Source organism: Malaya genurostris, chromosome 3 (assembly GCF_030247185.1).
Source record: "Malaya genurostris strain Urasoe2022 chromosome 3, Malgen_1.1, whole genome shotgun sequence".
In the NCBI taxonomy this organism is placed as follows: domain Eukaryota; kingdom Metazoa; phylum Arthropoda; class Insecta; order Diptera; family Culicidae; genus Malaya; species Malaya genurostris.
This window is the reverse complement of record NC_080572.1, coordinates 77,223,087-77,238,791: the sequence shown is the minus strand read 5'-3', so window position 1 is coordinate 77,238,791 and position 15,705 is coordinate 77,223,087. Positions and strand designations below refer to the sequence as shown.

Below are 15,705 nucleotides of genomic sequence, written 5' to 3'. Positions count from 1 at the left end.
TTGAAAAATTTGTTTGAATTGACCCATAATGACGTAATGACCCGAACTGCTCCAGCGGGGTCGACGGTTTGGACCGTTGCTTCACACTTCGTATTTCATTCAGCAGCAATTCAGCTTCTATCGGTGTGAGAAAGAACATATTAATAAGACAACCAGCTCTCAAGTTTCCCGAGTAAATCACTGGCAACATCCGTTTTGCGAGTATGGCGTCCGCAGGCGAGTGCGCATCAAATCATGCAGGGGATCTCGGGGTTAGTAATTATTTTGAACCATGGATTGGTTTTGTAAACGTGTTTTCATGTGACAGACAGACATTAGTTAGCTGTATGACGCTTAGTCAATCGAGTTAGGCGTCAACCGGGTTCGTGTCAAAAGATGTACGTTTTTTACTGATATTTTTTGTCGTGAATACGACTTACTTTACTGTGGGGCGCCTTTTCAAAATTAGCCATATGGAAGAATGGGCAGAACTTAATCGTGAATATTTCGACTTGTATTAAGGGCAGCTACATAATTCTTTCACTATTTATTCAAAAATATGATCAGTAATTTAGGATAATATTTTGAACAGCGTGAGATAACCACAAAGAACTCAAAAATTAAGTTTTCTGAAAATTTTAAGACAACGCGGAAAACTCTTTACTCTTGCTTGGGGTTTTCGCGCAAGGAGAACGATTTAGAGGTAGTCAGGCACATATCTTCAACTGAACGTTATAAAAGAGGAACCGTGGTCGAAAGTCGTTCATTTCTTCTTGTGCGATGGATGAAAGCAGACGTCGGGGCGAGGAGACGCATTCAAACAGCGGCATTGGAGAGCGCACGTGGTTAAGAACCTCAAACGCTCAGGTCGTAGTTCTCATTTGCCTTCCGGTCGTCAAGATGAGAAGACGCATTAAACCAGTTTCGCATGATTGGGCACTGCGAGCGGATGTGTCGGTTTGTACGCAAAGCTAGTTTCAATTCAAGCAAGAACGATTGCATCCGCTGCTGATGGTTTGCATTGGAGAGAAAGAAAACAAGAAACGAAAAGTGGACAACATTATATCAAATCAGCCGTTCTAATGGCTCTAAATGTTATCTAAAGAACTATTAAGATTACTTCTTTGCAAATCGAAGGTAGAAATCATCAGTTTAATGAATTTCCAAAGTAATTTGATTTGCTTCGTAAAAAAAGTTCCGAACTGTACGAGAAAAATGTTCCGAACTGTGCTAAATATCGTAGAGAATTCCACAATTTGGTCCTTCTAAAAGGCAGAAATGTACTGCATCTTGATAGTTTCTTTTAATGAAATATGCAAATCCGAAATGAGATAATCGACGTCATAAATCGTTGAAAATTTTAGTAGTGAAAAGGGGGAAAGTTTCGCAATTCACACAATCGATCAACTATCAATTCGTATTCGAAAGTGTAAAGAATTCGTGTCAGTTTTATTCGTATTCACGACATCCAGTTATGTCTCTGACATTACACACCCGTACTTTTTAATTTACAACTTTCAATGTGGAACACATTTTTGTTTTCTATGTAGGGGTGCAAATTAGAAACTCAAGAAAAATACACGTAGAAATGTGGTCAGGTTTTGAACAATTAAAGCTCAGTCAATTTTGTATCAACTGTTAATATTATGTCACCATTTGATTGGAAATATTTCTACATATTGATTTGAATGTTCATAGCCATGTATTTTTAATTGTACATTATTGAAGAGTTGATTAATAGCCGGATTTCCCTGCCATAGACGTCGGTTCTCTGTAAATAAATCTGTAAATATTATGCTATCTGCGCAATGTAAGTGAATGTCGGTAATATATTTTACTTCTGTTTCACCGATAACTATTATATTTGTAAACAAAGCTAAATTTAGACTAGCTTTAAGTTGAAGAATTTTTCTACTTTTTTCAACCCTAATGCATGGATTCAATGTAGCAGTTCAATTTCTATAATCGATAATATTCGATTGCAATAAAATATATCTTTAAATTCCAATATATAGCTGTATATACATGACAAAAAGCTTTTATAGGATAATGCTTCATTATATTTTGAATGCAATTTTAATGCACGGTGCTTTAAATCATGTTGAATTAATGTGATTCCACATTAACGATGTTATACTAAAGTTGTAAATGTGCAATGGTATACTGTTGAATCGAAGGTGGGGCATAATGTCCATAGAGTGATTGTTATGAGAAAATTCGTATATCAAAGAAATGGCTTTGTTTCTCTAGATATTTATACTGTAAATAGCACTGCTGAAAGTTAATTACTAAGTTGCAACCGACTATTAGACGTTTTACACGATTAATATGCTTGTTTAGTCGAAGCAAAACCTTACATTCAGTTTTTTCATATTTTCCAGCAAACCACAACTGCCAAACTTGCATACCAGAAAGATCTTACGAAAAGATAACATTAGAGATAAAACTTTTGTTTAGAAAAGTCTTGAATACTTAAAAAAGGAAGGGGGCGTTTCGGCCAGCAGGGACGCTTTATAACACTTTCTTCTACTGCTCGGTGTCGTTTCGAGACAATACCTAGAGAAACCAATCGGATCATTCTGCTTAAAATGGCAATTCAAGAAAAGAGAAAATCTTAGTCTAAAACTCTTCCGCTTTCCTTAGAATTGCTCGAAAAAAAATTTTCAGTTTCAACTTACATCCACTGACACATTTGATTAGCAACAAACACATTCCCATATGGATTTCGTCTTGCAGAAATTATTGAGATATAAAGATTTACGTACCTCTTATAAGTAAACCCGCAAATAGAAACCGTTAATCTAACACGCGAAAGGCAATGGATATGAAATGTTGTCGTAAAACTATTTATTTTTTCGGAAAACTGCTTTTGTAACAGAAAATATTTAGTTTTGTTTATTTTGAGTAGCACAATTTAATACAAATCCATTGAAGCAGTGTTGCTAACGTTTTTATTAGGGAATTGAAATCTACATTCATAAAATTTAAGCAATTTACCATCAAACGTTAGTGAAAAATTTATCAAAACTGATATTTCATCCGAAAAGTTTATTTGAGAATAAATTATTGCTAGAAAAGATTGTTTGAAACTCAATCGTGCAAGCCTCTTTGATAAAGTGGTTACACTGCATATATTAATACATAGATCTATGACATACGTACCAAATAAAATGCACGTAATACACAAATTACCAACACAAGTTAACTTGGTTTACTCTTGATCCTTAAGATTTGGTGCTCTACTGTGTTCCATCTGCATTTTTGTGTGAAACTTAATAGCCCAATAGGGTTTAGTCCCGAGGTTCATAAATATTAAATTTTGTATTGGTTACTTCATCGCGACTTTTTACAGAGATTACCGCATATGTTTCCAAACCACAAATTGAGAATTGTAGCTGATGGGTAAAGCTTAACAATGGTATAGATAACTTGGGTGAAAATCTAGTTGTAATGGATGTTTTTTTTTCAATTTCCTTAAACTGTCCGGCTTAGCCTCGGTCTCCCCTACACACAAGTAGTTGAGAGAAATGTCAGATTCGTGCGTGCCAAAATAGCAGCATTGCGCGCCCTCACAATCGACATGATATGTTCAATGTGATGCCGTGCGATGGCGTTGCTGAACTGAAAATTAATTTCGCTCTAAGTTGACAAGAGTCTGATACATGGTAGGCTTGTACTAAGATTAACCATACACACTTTGAACAAAAAACTCTTATAAACGGAGGTGCTTGTATATCTTATAAAACTGGAATACTGCTTTCACACTTTCGAATATCGATAATCGCACGTACTAGCTGATTGATTGTGTGAGTTTTGCTAGTTTTCTATGCTTCACTTGCAGAGTTGTAACGGTACAATTGTGAGACTCATTTGCCGTAATTGTAATTGAATCAAAAATGCAATATTCAAATTCATTCATAATTTGAAAAAGCTACAAGAAAGCATTTAATTTCAAAAGCTTACTTTTCAAATCTGTCTTGAATATACAAATTGTATAGTGAATTGAAAAAATTCTTTCACATAGCATACAGCAAATGAGTCTAAAGCGTTAAGCATACGGCAAATGAGTTTAAATAGCGACAAGTGAAATTACTTCCGTGTATATTTGTTATTTACTGATGAGTTCAGAAAACTGTTATGCGAGCTCTCGATAAAACTAAACGTGTTATCATAATTGCAGCATAACTTTTCAACGAGTCTCGGAAAACATCGTATATATTTCTTTTTTTCTGGCATGGCATTTTACAAAGCAGAGAAAAAGAACAGGTGTTGAGTAGGTGTTATCATTGAAATTATCATTCTGTATGCATAATTTATTGTGACAATATTGATAATTTCTTAGTATCAAATAATATTAACATCAAAAGATTTAATAAAGTTAGGTGATACAGTTTTCGTTTTAAATTATTTGACATCACGGATTCTTGCAGGGATGCAATAAAAACGGACAAACTTTTTATAGCACATTTGAAGCTTCGGTAGTGAACCTGTGCAGCGCCATCTTTTTGTCAATGTACCACAGCAGTATAAGCTTTATGCTCCAATCGTATATTGCATTTCCATTGCAGTTAATTTTTCAATCTATAGATTATTTGAATACTGCCGCAAAACTCATGATGATAATCTTTGAATGAGCAATAAAATTAAGCCATTAGTTCAGTCATGTTTAATAGTTTGCGTTTAACGTGCACCCAGAAATGAAATGTCAAAAATAATTGAGCATGATGCCCACAAGGAGGTGTGAACATTTTAATATTTAAATGTGTTTTGTCGTAAATACGACTTACTTTACTATGGGGCGCCTTTTCAAAATTTACCCTCTGAGAGAGTGATAAGTTTTTGATCGTGAATATCTCCTGTTGTATCTAATGAATCAACATAATTCTTGCAACATGCCATCGGAAATATGATCACAATTTTATGATAAAATTTTCAGTTGTGTGACATAATCTCAAATAGTTCAAAATTAAACTTTTCTTAAATGTTTGGTATAAACGAGTATCAAAGAGGATAATTCATAAGGTGCGTTTGCCTTTCTCGTATTTTGAAAGCTCATAGCTCAGTGATCTGTAGAAGGATTTATATAATCTAACTACCAATAGAATCGAAAATTTTCAACTTGTACGTGTATTGCAACAACATTGAAGTTTTTCAATAGTACACTGTTGAAAAACCTGTTTGATTCAACCCATGACAGCACCAGCCAATCAGAACGCGAGATGTCTGCATCTATACAAGAGCATCCATATACAAGTTGAGTGCTTCATTTTTCCTACCATTTGCTGAGCATCTGTTCCCGAAACAAGGCACACGAGAGCAACATCGTGGACCTGTCGTCTCACTGTTTCCCGTTCTGCGTACAGGAAAGGAATTCTAACAAAGGTGATGTAAAAATTGCGTCATTTAAGTTAAAGCAGCTACTCTGAACGTACGGGACGCTGTCAGCACGATGACAGCGAAAACCGGGTGAAAGGAAGCCGAAAATTCCAGCAAGCAAGGCCCATTCAAATAGCACTTTTAAGTGCTAAAAAAAATCATAAAGAACTAGTTGAATTTTGTCGCTTTCCTACCATTTTCCGAGCAACTGTTGCCGAAACAAGGCACACACGAGAAGTTAAATTAATTTGCACCGTCACTAACACATTCAATTACGAACGGCAATGCGAAAGTAGAAGTGATGATGTTGAATACATCTTTATACTAATATACAAATATGCCGTGCGAAAGAGTTGCCACGTATCAATATGTATTTCTTTTTGTCGTGAATTCATTAGTATGGGGCGCTTTTTGATCGTGATATCTAACACATTCAATTACGACAGTCTCGCAATACGAAGAAGAAAATTTTGATTTAGAAACATCTTTATACTAGTATACTTTATACAAATTGTTAGAACAAATGTTTCCACTTGATTTGCGCATTCTACTTTCCAGGCGTATCAGAACTGGCTAAATTTAAAGCAATCCTAAATATTTCTTTATCACAGTGATGTGATCGTCCTGAAAAGGACGGGGTTTTTTCAACTCCTCGTCGTTACGGATGGACAGCTGCAGATGGCGAGGGATGATTTTCGTTTTCTTGTTGTCATGGGCAGCATTACCGGCCAATTCCAACACTTCGGCAGCCAAGTACTCCATCACTTTCGCCAGATAGACCGGTGCACCGGCACCGACACGCTCTGCGTAGTTTCCCTTCCGGAGCAGACGATGGATTTTGCCAACTGGGAACTGCAGACCAGCACGGTTCGAACGGGACTTTGCCTTACCCTTAATTGTTCCTCCTGTGTGCGTGTTTCCGCGTAAAAATTCCACAAGTTGCTGTTAGCAGCTAGACAGCCTATTCAGTATTACTGACTGCCGCTCTACTAACTCTCTCTTTTATATCGTCTCACTGTTTCCCGTTCTGCGAAGGGGAGATCCGTACACCGCTACCAGTATAAAATGAAATGTGATGTGAGAAATAGCGTCATTTAAGGTGACCATGGACAGAAGCCAAGGAAAATAAATGTAAACGTATTGGTGAAACAATACTTTTTCATATAGTAATAGAATTTGTGAGTAGAGAGGAATGAAATAATAATATTTGTGTGCTGAAAGGTATACAGTTGCAAGAACAAGATGTAAACATTGAAACTATTTAAATCACCTAGCAGAACAGAGTGGACTTATCTCATCTTCATGCTCATTCTGGAGTTAACAAATTGCAATCATGAGAATATAATGATTATGCCAAAGAAGATAGTTTACTATTTGCCTTCGTTTGGTTCTTGGCATTTTTCTTACATTACAAAGTAAAATGGAAGCTGTTACATTGATGGATTAAGTATAGTAACACCACACGAAATCAGAACAAACTCTGTTGCAATGGCTTTTTGTATTAATTTTAATTCTTGAATATGAAGCTCACATACTCAAAAAATATAAACCAATAAATTCTACATTTTCCATTTTGTCGACATCATCGTTTTCGAATAGGGAAGCAATCTCATCCAGAGAACAGTCAAGTGACACTTGACGAGAGGGCTTGATGATAAATCGGCTATTTTCTCTGAAAAGATTTATCATGCAAATTTGAAGATATAATTTCATATGTATTGACGAAAATATTTTAGAACTTTACCTATTGATACCAAATTATTGGATCAAGTACAGTTTCTAAATTCTGTGGTATTGTTTTGAACCGGCACTTATGGCAGTTCTTCCACTGTTTGAACTGATGAGTCCCGCACATACTCACTACTCAAAACACACTCTATAAACGTATTCCATCTATTTTTATATTGATTTTCGCGAATGAGCGCTGCTTTCCTCTTCTAAGATGGACGAGGCATTTTGAAAAGATTGCAATACTTGAACTGTTTGTTTATTTGTTGCATTCTATAGCGACGGTAAATAAGACAACAGGGTTGCGGATAACTAGGAGGGCAAGCAGTATTTGAAATGGAAATTAGGTAAATGTTATCGTTTTTTTAATATTGAAATTTTATATGGTGACGTACTAAAGTAGTTTTGATCCGTAATTTTAACTATATCAATGTGCGACTAATTGAAAATATTGCCATTTTTAGTGCATTGCAAGGTTTTTTTTCTCTATTTATGTATGGCATCACTGCCAATATAAAAGGGTATTATTACCAATACTAAAGCAGGCCGCAAACTTTTTATCGTGGATTTTCGGAAAATTTTCAAAACCAGAACTGTGAGTTATTCAAAGGTTTAATAATAAAATGCTTAGAGCAGATGATAAATTCACCAGTGAAGAACAACTCAAAAGTGTTCCATAAAGCTTACTTATGTCACAGAGCTATAAACAGCAGTTGAAATCTTAAGGTTAGTGAAAAATAATAACATTCTAAGAAGAAACATTCTAATGAAGGTCCGAAAAAATTTTGCACAAATTATTCTCCAGAGTTGATAGTTTATCGTGAACATATATCAATACGATGAGTGATTATGTCACCAAATTGCAGTAGCAATTTTACGCAGCATATTTACCCCTACGCGTAGAAAAAATGTGTTTCATGGTTTGTTTACATCAAGAGCATGGCAAAATAGCGGAAGGTGGAGTGGGATGGTAGGTGGTTTCTTGGTTGCCATTTGTGGCTCGCTTCCATGGTCACCTTAAGTTAAAGCAGCTACTCTGTACGTACGAGACACCGTCAGAACGATGGCTCCGAAAACAGGTAGAAAAGCAGATTTGTACCGTCACTAACACATTCATATTATTATTATTATTATTATTATTATTATTATTATTATTATTATTATTATTATTATTATTATTATTATTATTATTATTATTATTATTATTATTATTATTATTATTTTTATTATTATCATTATTATTATTAGAATGACTCTTGCATACCGAAGATCGTCGGTACATTTCAGACCTGGCCATTGCAATTGTCTCGTACTGAAATTTCGAGAAGAATCAGATATTTTCGAGCTTTGTAGCATAAATAAAAATAAACTACAAATTTGTCGTACCTAGCCTGCTATATTAGCAAATTATAAAAGAATTGTTTCAAGCTTGGTATATATAGTTGTAGAATAGTAGCTGTTTAATGTAACTAATCTGTATTTTAAGGTAGGTGCATCGCTTCAAACTCTATTAGCGAAAAAGAGGAAAGCTTGCACAATTCATACAATCAATCAACTAACTGATATTCGGAAAAGTGATGGGAGCGTATCAGTTTTTTCGTATTCACGACATCCAGTTATGTCTCTGACATTGCCCACTCACCTTTTTTTCTGACGAAAGTAAATATCACCTATAAATAATATAGAATTATGCTCTTTTAGACCTATCGTCTTCACTTTCAAGAGTTATGAAGTAGTATTTAACTTTGCTCATGAATGTTATGAACAGTGCTGAAAAGATGAAACCTATAGGCTGTGAAGTCAATGTTTGGCAGATTACTTCTGATATGTAGAACAAAATTAAAATGAAATGAACGGTGTATTACAAGTTAGTTTGATTGCGATATTTTTTTCATTGCATTCATGACATTCAATGTTTTCTCTCGTGGAAAGTTAGAATGTAAAAGAAAATGGTCATTTCTATAAATTGTCTATAATCGAAAGTGTATGTACAAAGCGATCTGCCCTTCGCTGTGTACTGTTTTGCGAATAGCTTAAACTTTTAGTCAAAATTTGAAATATCGATATTTATTTTCTGAAAAGTAATTGAATTTCATTCAACAGACGAACCATTGAAAATTCGACAAATAGAACGTTTGTTTAGCACTGGAATTCAGTAAGCAAAGAACAAGTTATACTATACAAGTAATTACTTTTACTTCAATTGATAGCTCTCGTTGAGGCGAATTATTGTTTATTCATATAGTAAATTCTTTATTTTTGAAGCATTTATTTATTTATTAAACAACCTTATATTGTATATTTCTGTCACCGTAACCGTAATTTTTCAAATCAAGAAATTTTAGTCCATAATTCGAAAATGTTGGTAAAATTCTGTAACTAACATTAAGATTAATTTGTTTAGTTCTGCATGCACATTTTACACATATTTATGCAAATAGGGATTTTTATGAAAACAAAATTTTCTCATCTGAATTAGTATCAGATTACGATTCTAAACCGTATTTACAGCTTATTTTTCCATGCAGTGTATATCGAGATATATTCCATATATTTGGAGTTGCTTGGATCAGTGTACTGATTCGGAAAACTGTCATATGTGAATTAAAAAAATTGTAGTGTATTAGTAACCTATTTTTGCTATCGCACTTTACTGTGATGTCCTTCGTGAATCGCAAGAGTGATCCATGTTGATATATAGTATATTTGATTATACATGGTTCAATACCATTTCTCAAATGCTCGGGAATAACAAATAAAGTATCCAAAGAAAATGGTACTCGAACATTCTAGCACTCGAAATGTCAACGTTACACTGGTTTCTGTTTGAAAAAATGTTCATCCGTGCTAATCTATCCCAATTTTACACATTTCTGAAGATTTTCCATAATTAATCGTAGCTCGCACTAGAAAAAGTAGGGTAACAGAGGTATTTTGGCCCACTATAAGATTGGTTTTATTTTTCCCACTTTGTAAAAATATCCACCAAACGTTGTTATATCTTCGAAAAACCCTTCCGCCTTACCTATTATTTAATGTGATTAGCTTCAAATTGATGCAACATGGGTTACTTAACATCATTTAAATCCATAAAGTTTGTTAGGTGGGCCAAAATATATGAAGTGGCCAAATTATCTCTGTTACCCTAGTAATCTTACTTGCAGGTATTGAAGAATCCAACCAACTCTTTTGCGATCACTGCGCTGCCCGAGTGGCGAGCTTTGAACTAAGCGATGGTGAAACAGGGTCCGGCACTCGAAGTGTAACCAACTTCAGACCTTCGAGCCTGGCGTCCAAGGTGAATGCAACATATTATCGGGAAAGTATTCTGGAGGTTGCTTTGAAGCCGTGGGCAGACAAACATTTCGGTGGCAGACCATGGACGTTTCAGCAGGACTCGGCACCGTCTCACAAAGCTCAAGTGAACCAAGAATGGCTGAAAAACAACGTTCCGAACTTCATCACGTCCACACAATGGCTCTCGAATTCACCAGATGCGAATCCAATGGATTATTCTCTTTGGGCCATTTTGGAGAGCAAAGTCCGAACTAAAAGATACACCTGCAAGTCACATTCGGGCAGCTTGCGATTCGTTTTTTGACCGTCTCAAGGCCATGGTCAAGGCAAAAGGTGGTCATATCGAGCAAAAGTGAATTGATTCTGAATTTTGTATTATTTTTACACATTTTGTACTTTGAATTAAGTAAAAGTAATTTTCCAAACTGAATTTATGGCCTTTTTAATTGGTTACACTTCGAGTGCCGGACCCTGTAATTTTCAGATTTTGCTTTGAAGATTCGAACAAAATGCAGGGTTTTTATTTATTTTCTTACGATTCGAATACTAACATACAAAAACGTGTGAAAATTTGGTAAAAAAATCGATCATTTATGATTCAGTAACTTTCCGTGGTATGTTTGATTGATATTTATGGAGAAATTGTAACATGAAATACCAAATTCGAAGAAGTGAGGTTGGGTTCTGTTTTCATATCTGGGATATTCTTTGTTTTTTGGGTTGGATTTTGAGATTAATTGATAAATTATTATCAAAAGTTTTATGATTAGTCTATTTACTCATGTTTTACCATCAAAATCAAATCTGTATGTGAACTGAAAATTTGAAATTTCACCCGAGATTGTCAAGAGTACAGGACAATTTGAAATCATATATTTGATGACAACACGTGAATAATCGTTTTTCTTACCCATATTTGTAAGGTTTTGCCATCTGCATTCTTTTAAACTCAAGTAAATTGAAAAATTCGTCAAAAATTTTTCTAAATACATGGGATATGTCAAAACAATCACCATAACGCTATCTCGTGGTGACCACGCTGATTGGATTGTTCAATTGCTGATATCTATTTGTATTGTTGGATAAACCAGAAGTCGTGGCAAATCATTGCTTTGGACCGATTTAACAGCTCTTGCTGAATCTCTAAACAAGCAGTTCCTCTAGATTTCAGTTTTGAGACAATATGTCAATCAGAAATTGTTTAAAAAACGACTTGGTTTAAAAATTTTCTATCGATTTGGCAGCTCTTGCTGAAAGTATCATTTCTAAACGAGCAGCGCCTCTGCATTTCATTTTAACGTCAATGTGCCATAATGGGATACAGTTTCGGGCGCCAAAAGCGAATTCAATCGATCCAACCGCATGTCAGTTCAAAATTTAATTACATGCACAGACGATCGTAAACAATCTGTTATTTGAGTATTTACATATATGTATAGCCAATGTCTAAAAGATTCACTGCCTATGTCCAACAAGAGAAGTGTGCCATCGTGGTTCGACTTTCCCGTTATGATCTTCGTATACAGAGTAAGTAACAGTACTTACCTCTCGGTATTCATCTCAGCTCTATTATAGTGCTATAAAAGTATTGTTCGCCGTTTCAAATCAATTTTTAGAGGCGCCGTTTCAAATCAATTTTTCTATGCTGTGCAATCCGTTTCCAAAAAATATACAGTAGCTACACACTTAGAAAATTTCGCAAAATTCGGTAATTTTTTACCGAATTTTCAACAGCTGAACGTTCGGTAGTCAGTTCGGTAATCAAATTGATTACCGATCGTTCGGTAATTGCTGAACTGTCAAACAACTACCGTAAACTGTAAACCAAATAGATCTAATTGATTGTTCGGTAATTGGTTGTTTGTTTATATTCCTTTTGGTAAATTTCTTTTATTTTCGGATTTCAAAAAACAACATATGTTCACAAAAATGAATGAAGAAAATTGAATTTTTAATTGTGGCTATGGTTATATTCCACCTTCCAAAACACTGAACAATTCGTCGAATCCACCAGAATTGTGTAGGCTGTAAGTGGACAAGTGATACAAAATTATTTTATGCCTATACGTAAACGAAAAGCTTTTAATGGTTCTAATGTTTCAAAAACTTTAGCACCTGTACCTCAATCCATTCGATGAACTCTTCAAGATTTTTTTCGTTTGGTTAATAAAAAGACACTCACTGAACATTTTATCAACTGTTTGACAGTTAGTTTTCACGACAATCAGTATTTACAGAAGTTCGGTTACTGGAAGATTATTTTACCATACGGACGGTAGGGTTTTACCGTACTCGGCGACTATTCAGATTTACCGTATGAATGCGTAAAACTGATCGTCCGGTAAAAATTTTCATAATTTTTGTGAAATGAAGTTCATGTACCGAAGTATCGGTAATTTCTATTGATTGCCGAAAGTTTTCGTCAAAAAAATTACCGAACAACGGAATGGAATCTTAGTGTATACAATTATTTACGAATGAATAGTCACACCAGAAGAGAATTTGCAATTAATTATGAAACACATTAATAATTCTGTTTTGAAAATTTATCAGGAAACACTTTATTTATGCAACTTTAAAAATGTCTTCTCATGCTTGTATAAAAAGGATTGTGTTTGTTTAATACTAAAGAAATTACTACTAAATTTTACACTGATCAATACACAATTACTTCGGTTCATCTGTCGTGTGATCACAACTGGATGGAAAGCGTAGTAAAGAACATAAAACAGCACCAATTGGTTTTCTAGCTTGAAATAACTAAGATGATACTATGAACAAAAAGGTTTTTACCAATATCACAAAAAGGAGTCTGCAGTGATTGAGAACATGCTTTTCGCAAACGATCAATGCACTTAAATTCACGAAATGTAAAGAATCTTAAATGTAATCTCAAATTACAACCGTAATGCTATACATCTAAGATCTTTGGTATTTGCTGTAACTTATTCGATTAGACAATTAGAAGCACTTGCGGTGTACAATGGATGGACCAGATTCGTCGTACTCCTGCTTGGAAATCCACATGGTCTGGAAGGTGGACAACGATGCCAGGATCGATCCACCGATCCAGACGGAATATTTACGCTCAGGAGGAGCGATTATCTTAATCTTGATGGATGACGGAGCCAGTGCCGTGATTTCCTTCTGCATACGATCGGCGATACCGGGATACATCGTGGAACCACCAGACAGGACCGTGTTGGCATAAAGATCCTTGCGAATATCGACATCGCATTTCATGATCGAGTTGTATACGGTCTCGTGTATTCCGCTCGACTCCATACCCAGGAAAGAGGGCTGGAACAGGGCCTCAGGGCATCGGAAGCGTTCGTTGCCAATGGTGATGACCTGACCGTCAGGAAGTTCATAGGATTTTTCCAGCGAAGTAGAAGCGGCAGCCGTCGCCATTTCCTGCTCGAAATCCAAAGCGACGTAGCAAAGCTTTTCCTTGATGTCACGAACAATTTCACGTTCGGCGGTGGTGGTAAATGAGTAGCCCCGTTCAGTCAAGATCTTCATTAGGTAATCAGTTAGATCACGGCCCGCCAAGTCCAAACGGAGAATGGCGTGTGGCAGAGCATAACCTTCATAAATTGGCACAGTGTGGGACACACCGTCACCGGAATCCAAAACAACGCCTGTTGTTCGGCCGGAAGCGTACAGAGACAAAACAGCTTGAATGGCCACATACATGGCTGGCGAGTTAAAGGTTTCGAACATGATCTGAGTCATCTTCTCGCGATTGGCTTTCGGGTTCAGAGGAGCTTCCGTTAGCAGAACTGGATGCTCCTCTGGGGCAACGCGCAGTTCATTGTAGAAGGTGTGATGCCAAATCTTCTCCATATCATCCCAGTTGGTGATGATACCATGCTCGATCGGGTACTTCAGTGTGAGAATACCACGCTTGGACTGGGCCTCATCACCGACGTACGAGTCCTTGTTACCCATACCGACCATCACACCCTGGTGACGAGGACGGCCAACGATGGACGGGAAGACGGCACGCGGGGCGTCATCACCAGCGAAACCGGCCTTGCACATTCCGGATCCGTTATCGACAACGAGTGCTCCAGCATCATCATCACACATATTGACTGTTTTGGATGTTACTCAAAGAACGAATCTGATAACGAAGAACAAGAAAATAATATCTGAATTAGTTTCATTTTTAAAGCTAGTTTTAATACTGATAATTTTATTAATATTTTAAAATGATCACTAGAGAGTACAAAACACTTTAGAAAAACACAAAAGTCTAGCAAACTTATGTAACAGAACAGAATGTCAATTTAAATTTGCACTGCTAGCCTAAATGAAACCACTTACTGCAGAGAAGCAGCGTGAAATGAACGTAACAAACTGCGGATCCTTAAATCGCAATCCTCTGGAGCACGTTTCGCGACGGTCAAATTTGAAACTAGAATAACTCCGGTCCGTTCTGAGCCGTTGGTTTTTATATGGCTAGTTTTCTCATGCTCGCGGATCGGCTTGAGATGATTTGAGCTTCTCTCATGCTAAAAAAAGCACTAACGGAAGCGCTCAGTAAGCGATATCCCATAATTTTAAAATATCATCCTTACTCATTTTAGCTTTTCTTGGTGTGGGGAGGTTCATTTCCATTCACCGAAAAACGATCACCCTTCTTCGGTAGAACACCAAACAGTGGAGTGTCTGTGAGTATTTGTGTGTGATCTGTGGAGTGCCGAAGGATTGTACACAGGCTGGATGATCATTGCTTAGAGGATAACTTTCGTATCTGGGTGATTTGCGTTGAATACTTTAAACCTATAATTATTTATGCTTCTCGTTCGTTAGGGTGATCCGAATTCCGAATTGAATTATCAGCAGGAAAAAATTCGCTTGGCTACCTTGAAATTATTACCTTTATTATACCATTCCAATCAGTTCGTCGAGATCGAAAAATGTGTGGAATTTATATAATACATATAAAATATGAACTTGATTATCTCGGAGATGGTTGAATCGATATTTAAAACTTTAGATTCATATGAAAGGTCTTACTTTCTCGTAGAAATCTGATGTTTAAATGACTACATTCATGTTCAGTGTGAGGTGTTTCGAAAAACCAATCCAGGAACAAGCACAGAAAAAGGTAATAATCCAGTGGGCTCCATTTCACAGCCACCAACAGGATTATTGATATTTTCGGAAATTGTGGAATGGATTTTTACAGTATTCAATATTTCTGAACCCTTAACGACCCTCATAGCGACATTCCTTCCAATAGCTAGAACTTTTTTGAAGCAGTTATCAGCTCAATGGCCAATTATATCATTTGATGGATAACTTATCATCCGCCGC

At 36.0% G+C, this 15,705-nt stretch overlaps 1 protein-coding gene across 1 annotated transcript; it reads right to left on the bottom strand.

Annotated features, from left to right (window-relative positions):
* Nucleotides 1-12,911: 12,911 nt before the first annotated feature.
* LOC131434760 (actin-1-like) lies at nucleotides 12,912-14,829 on the bottom strand. The gene is made up of 2 exons (XM_058601843.1): nucleotides 14,710-14,829; nucleotides 12,912-14,506 (listed from the first exon to the last, which is right to left on the bottom strand). The coding sequence occupies exon 2, from the start codon at nucleotides 14,470-14,472 to the stop codon at nucleotides 13,342-13,344; it is 1,131 nt and encodes a 376-aa protein (XP_058457826.1). The 5' UTR covers nucleotides 14,473-14,506; nucleotides 14,710-14,829; the 3' UTR covers nucleotides 12,912-13,341.
* Between the last annotated feature and the right edge of the window lie 876 nt (nucleotides 14,830-15,705).

Bases quoted from the DNA above. Each gene is read 5' to 3' on its own strand.
- LOC131434760 (XM_058601843.1), bottom strand. From the start codon at position 14,472: ATGTGTGATGATGATGCTGGAGCACTCGTTGTCGATAACGGATCCGGA.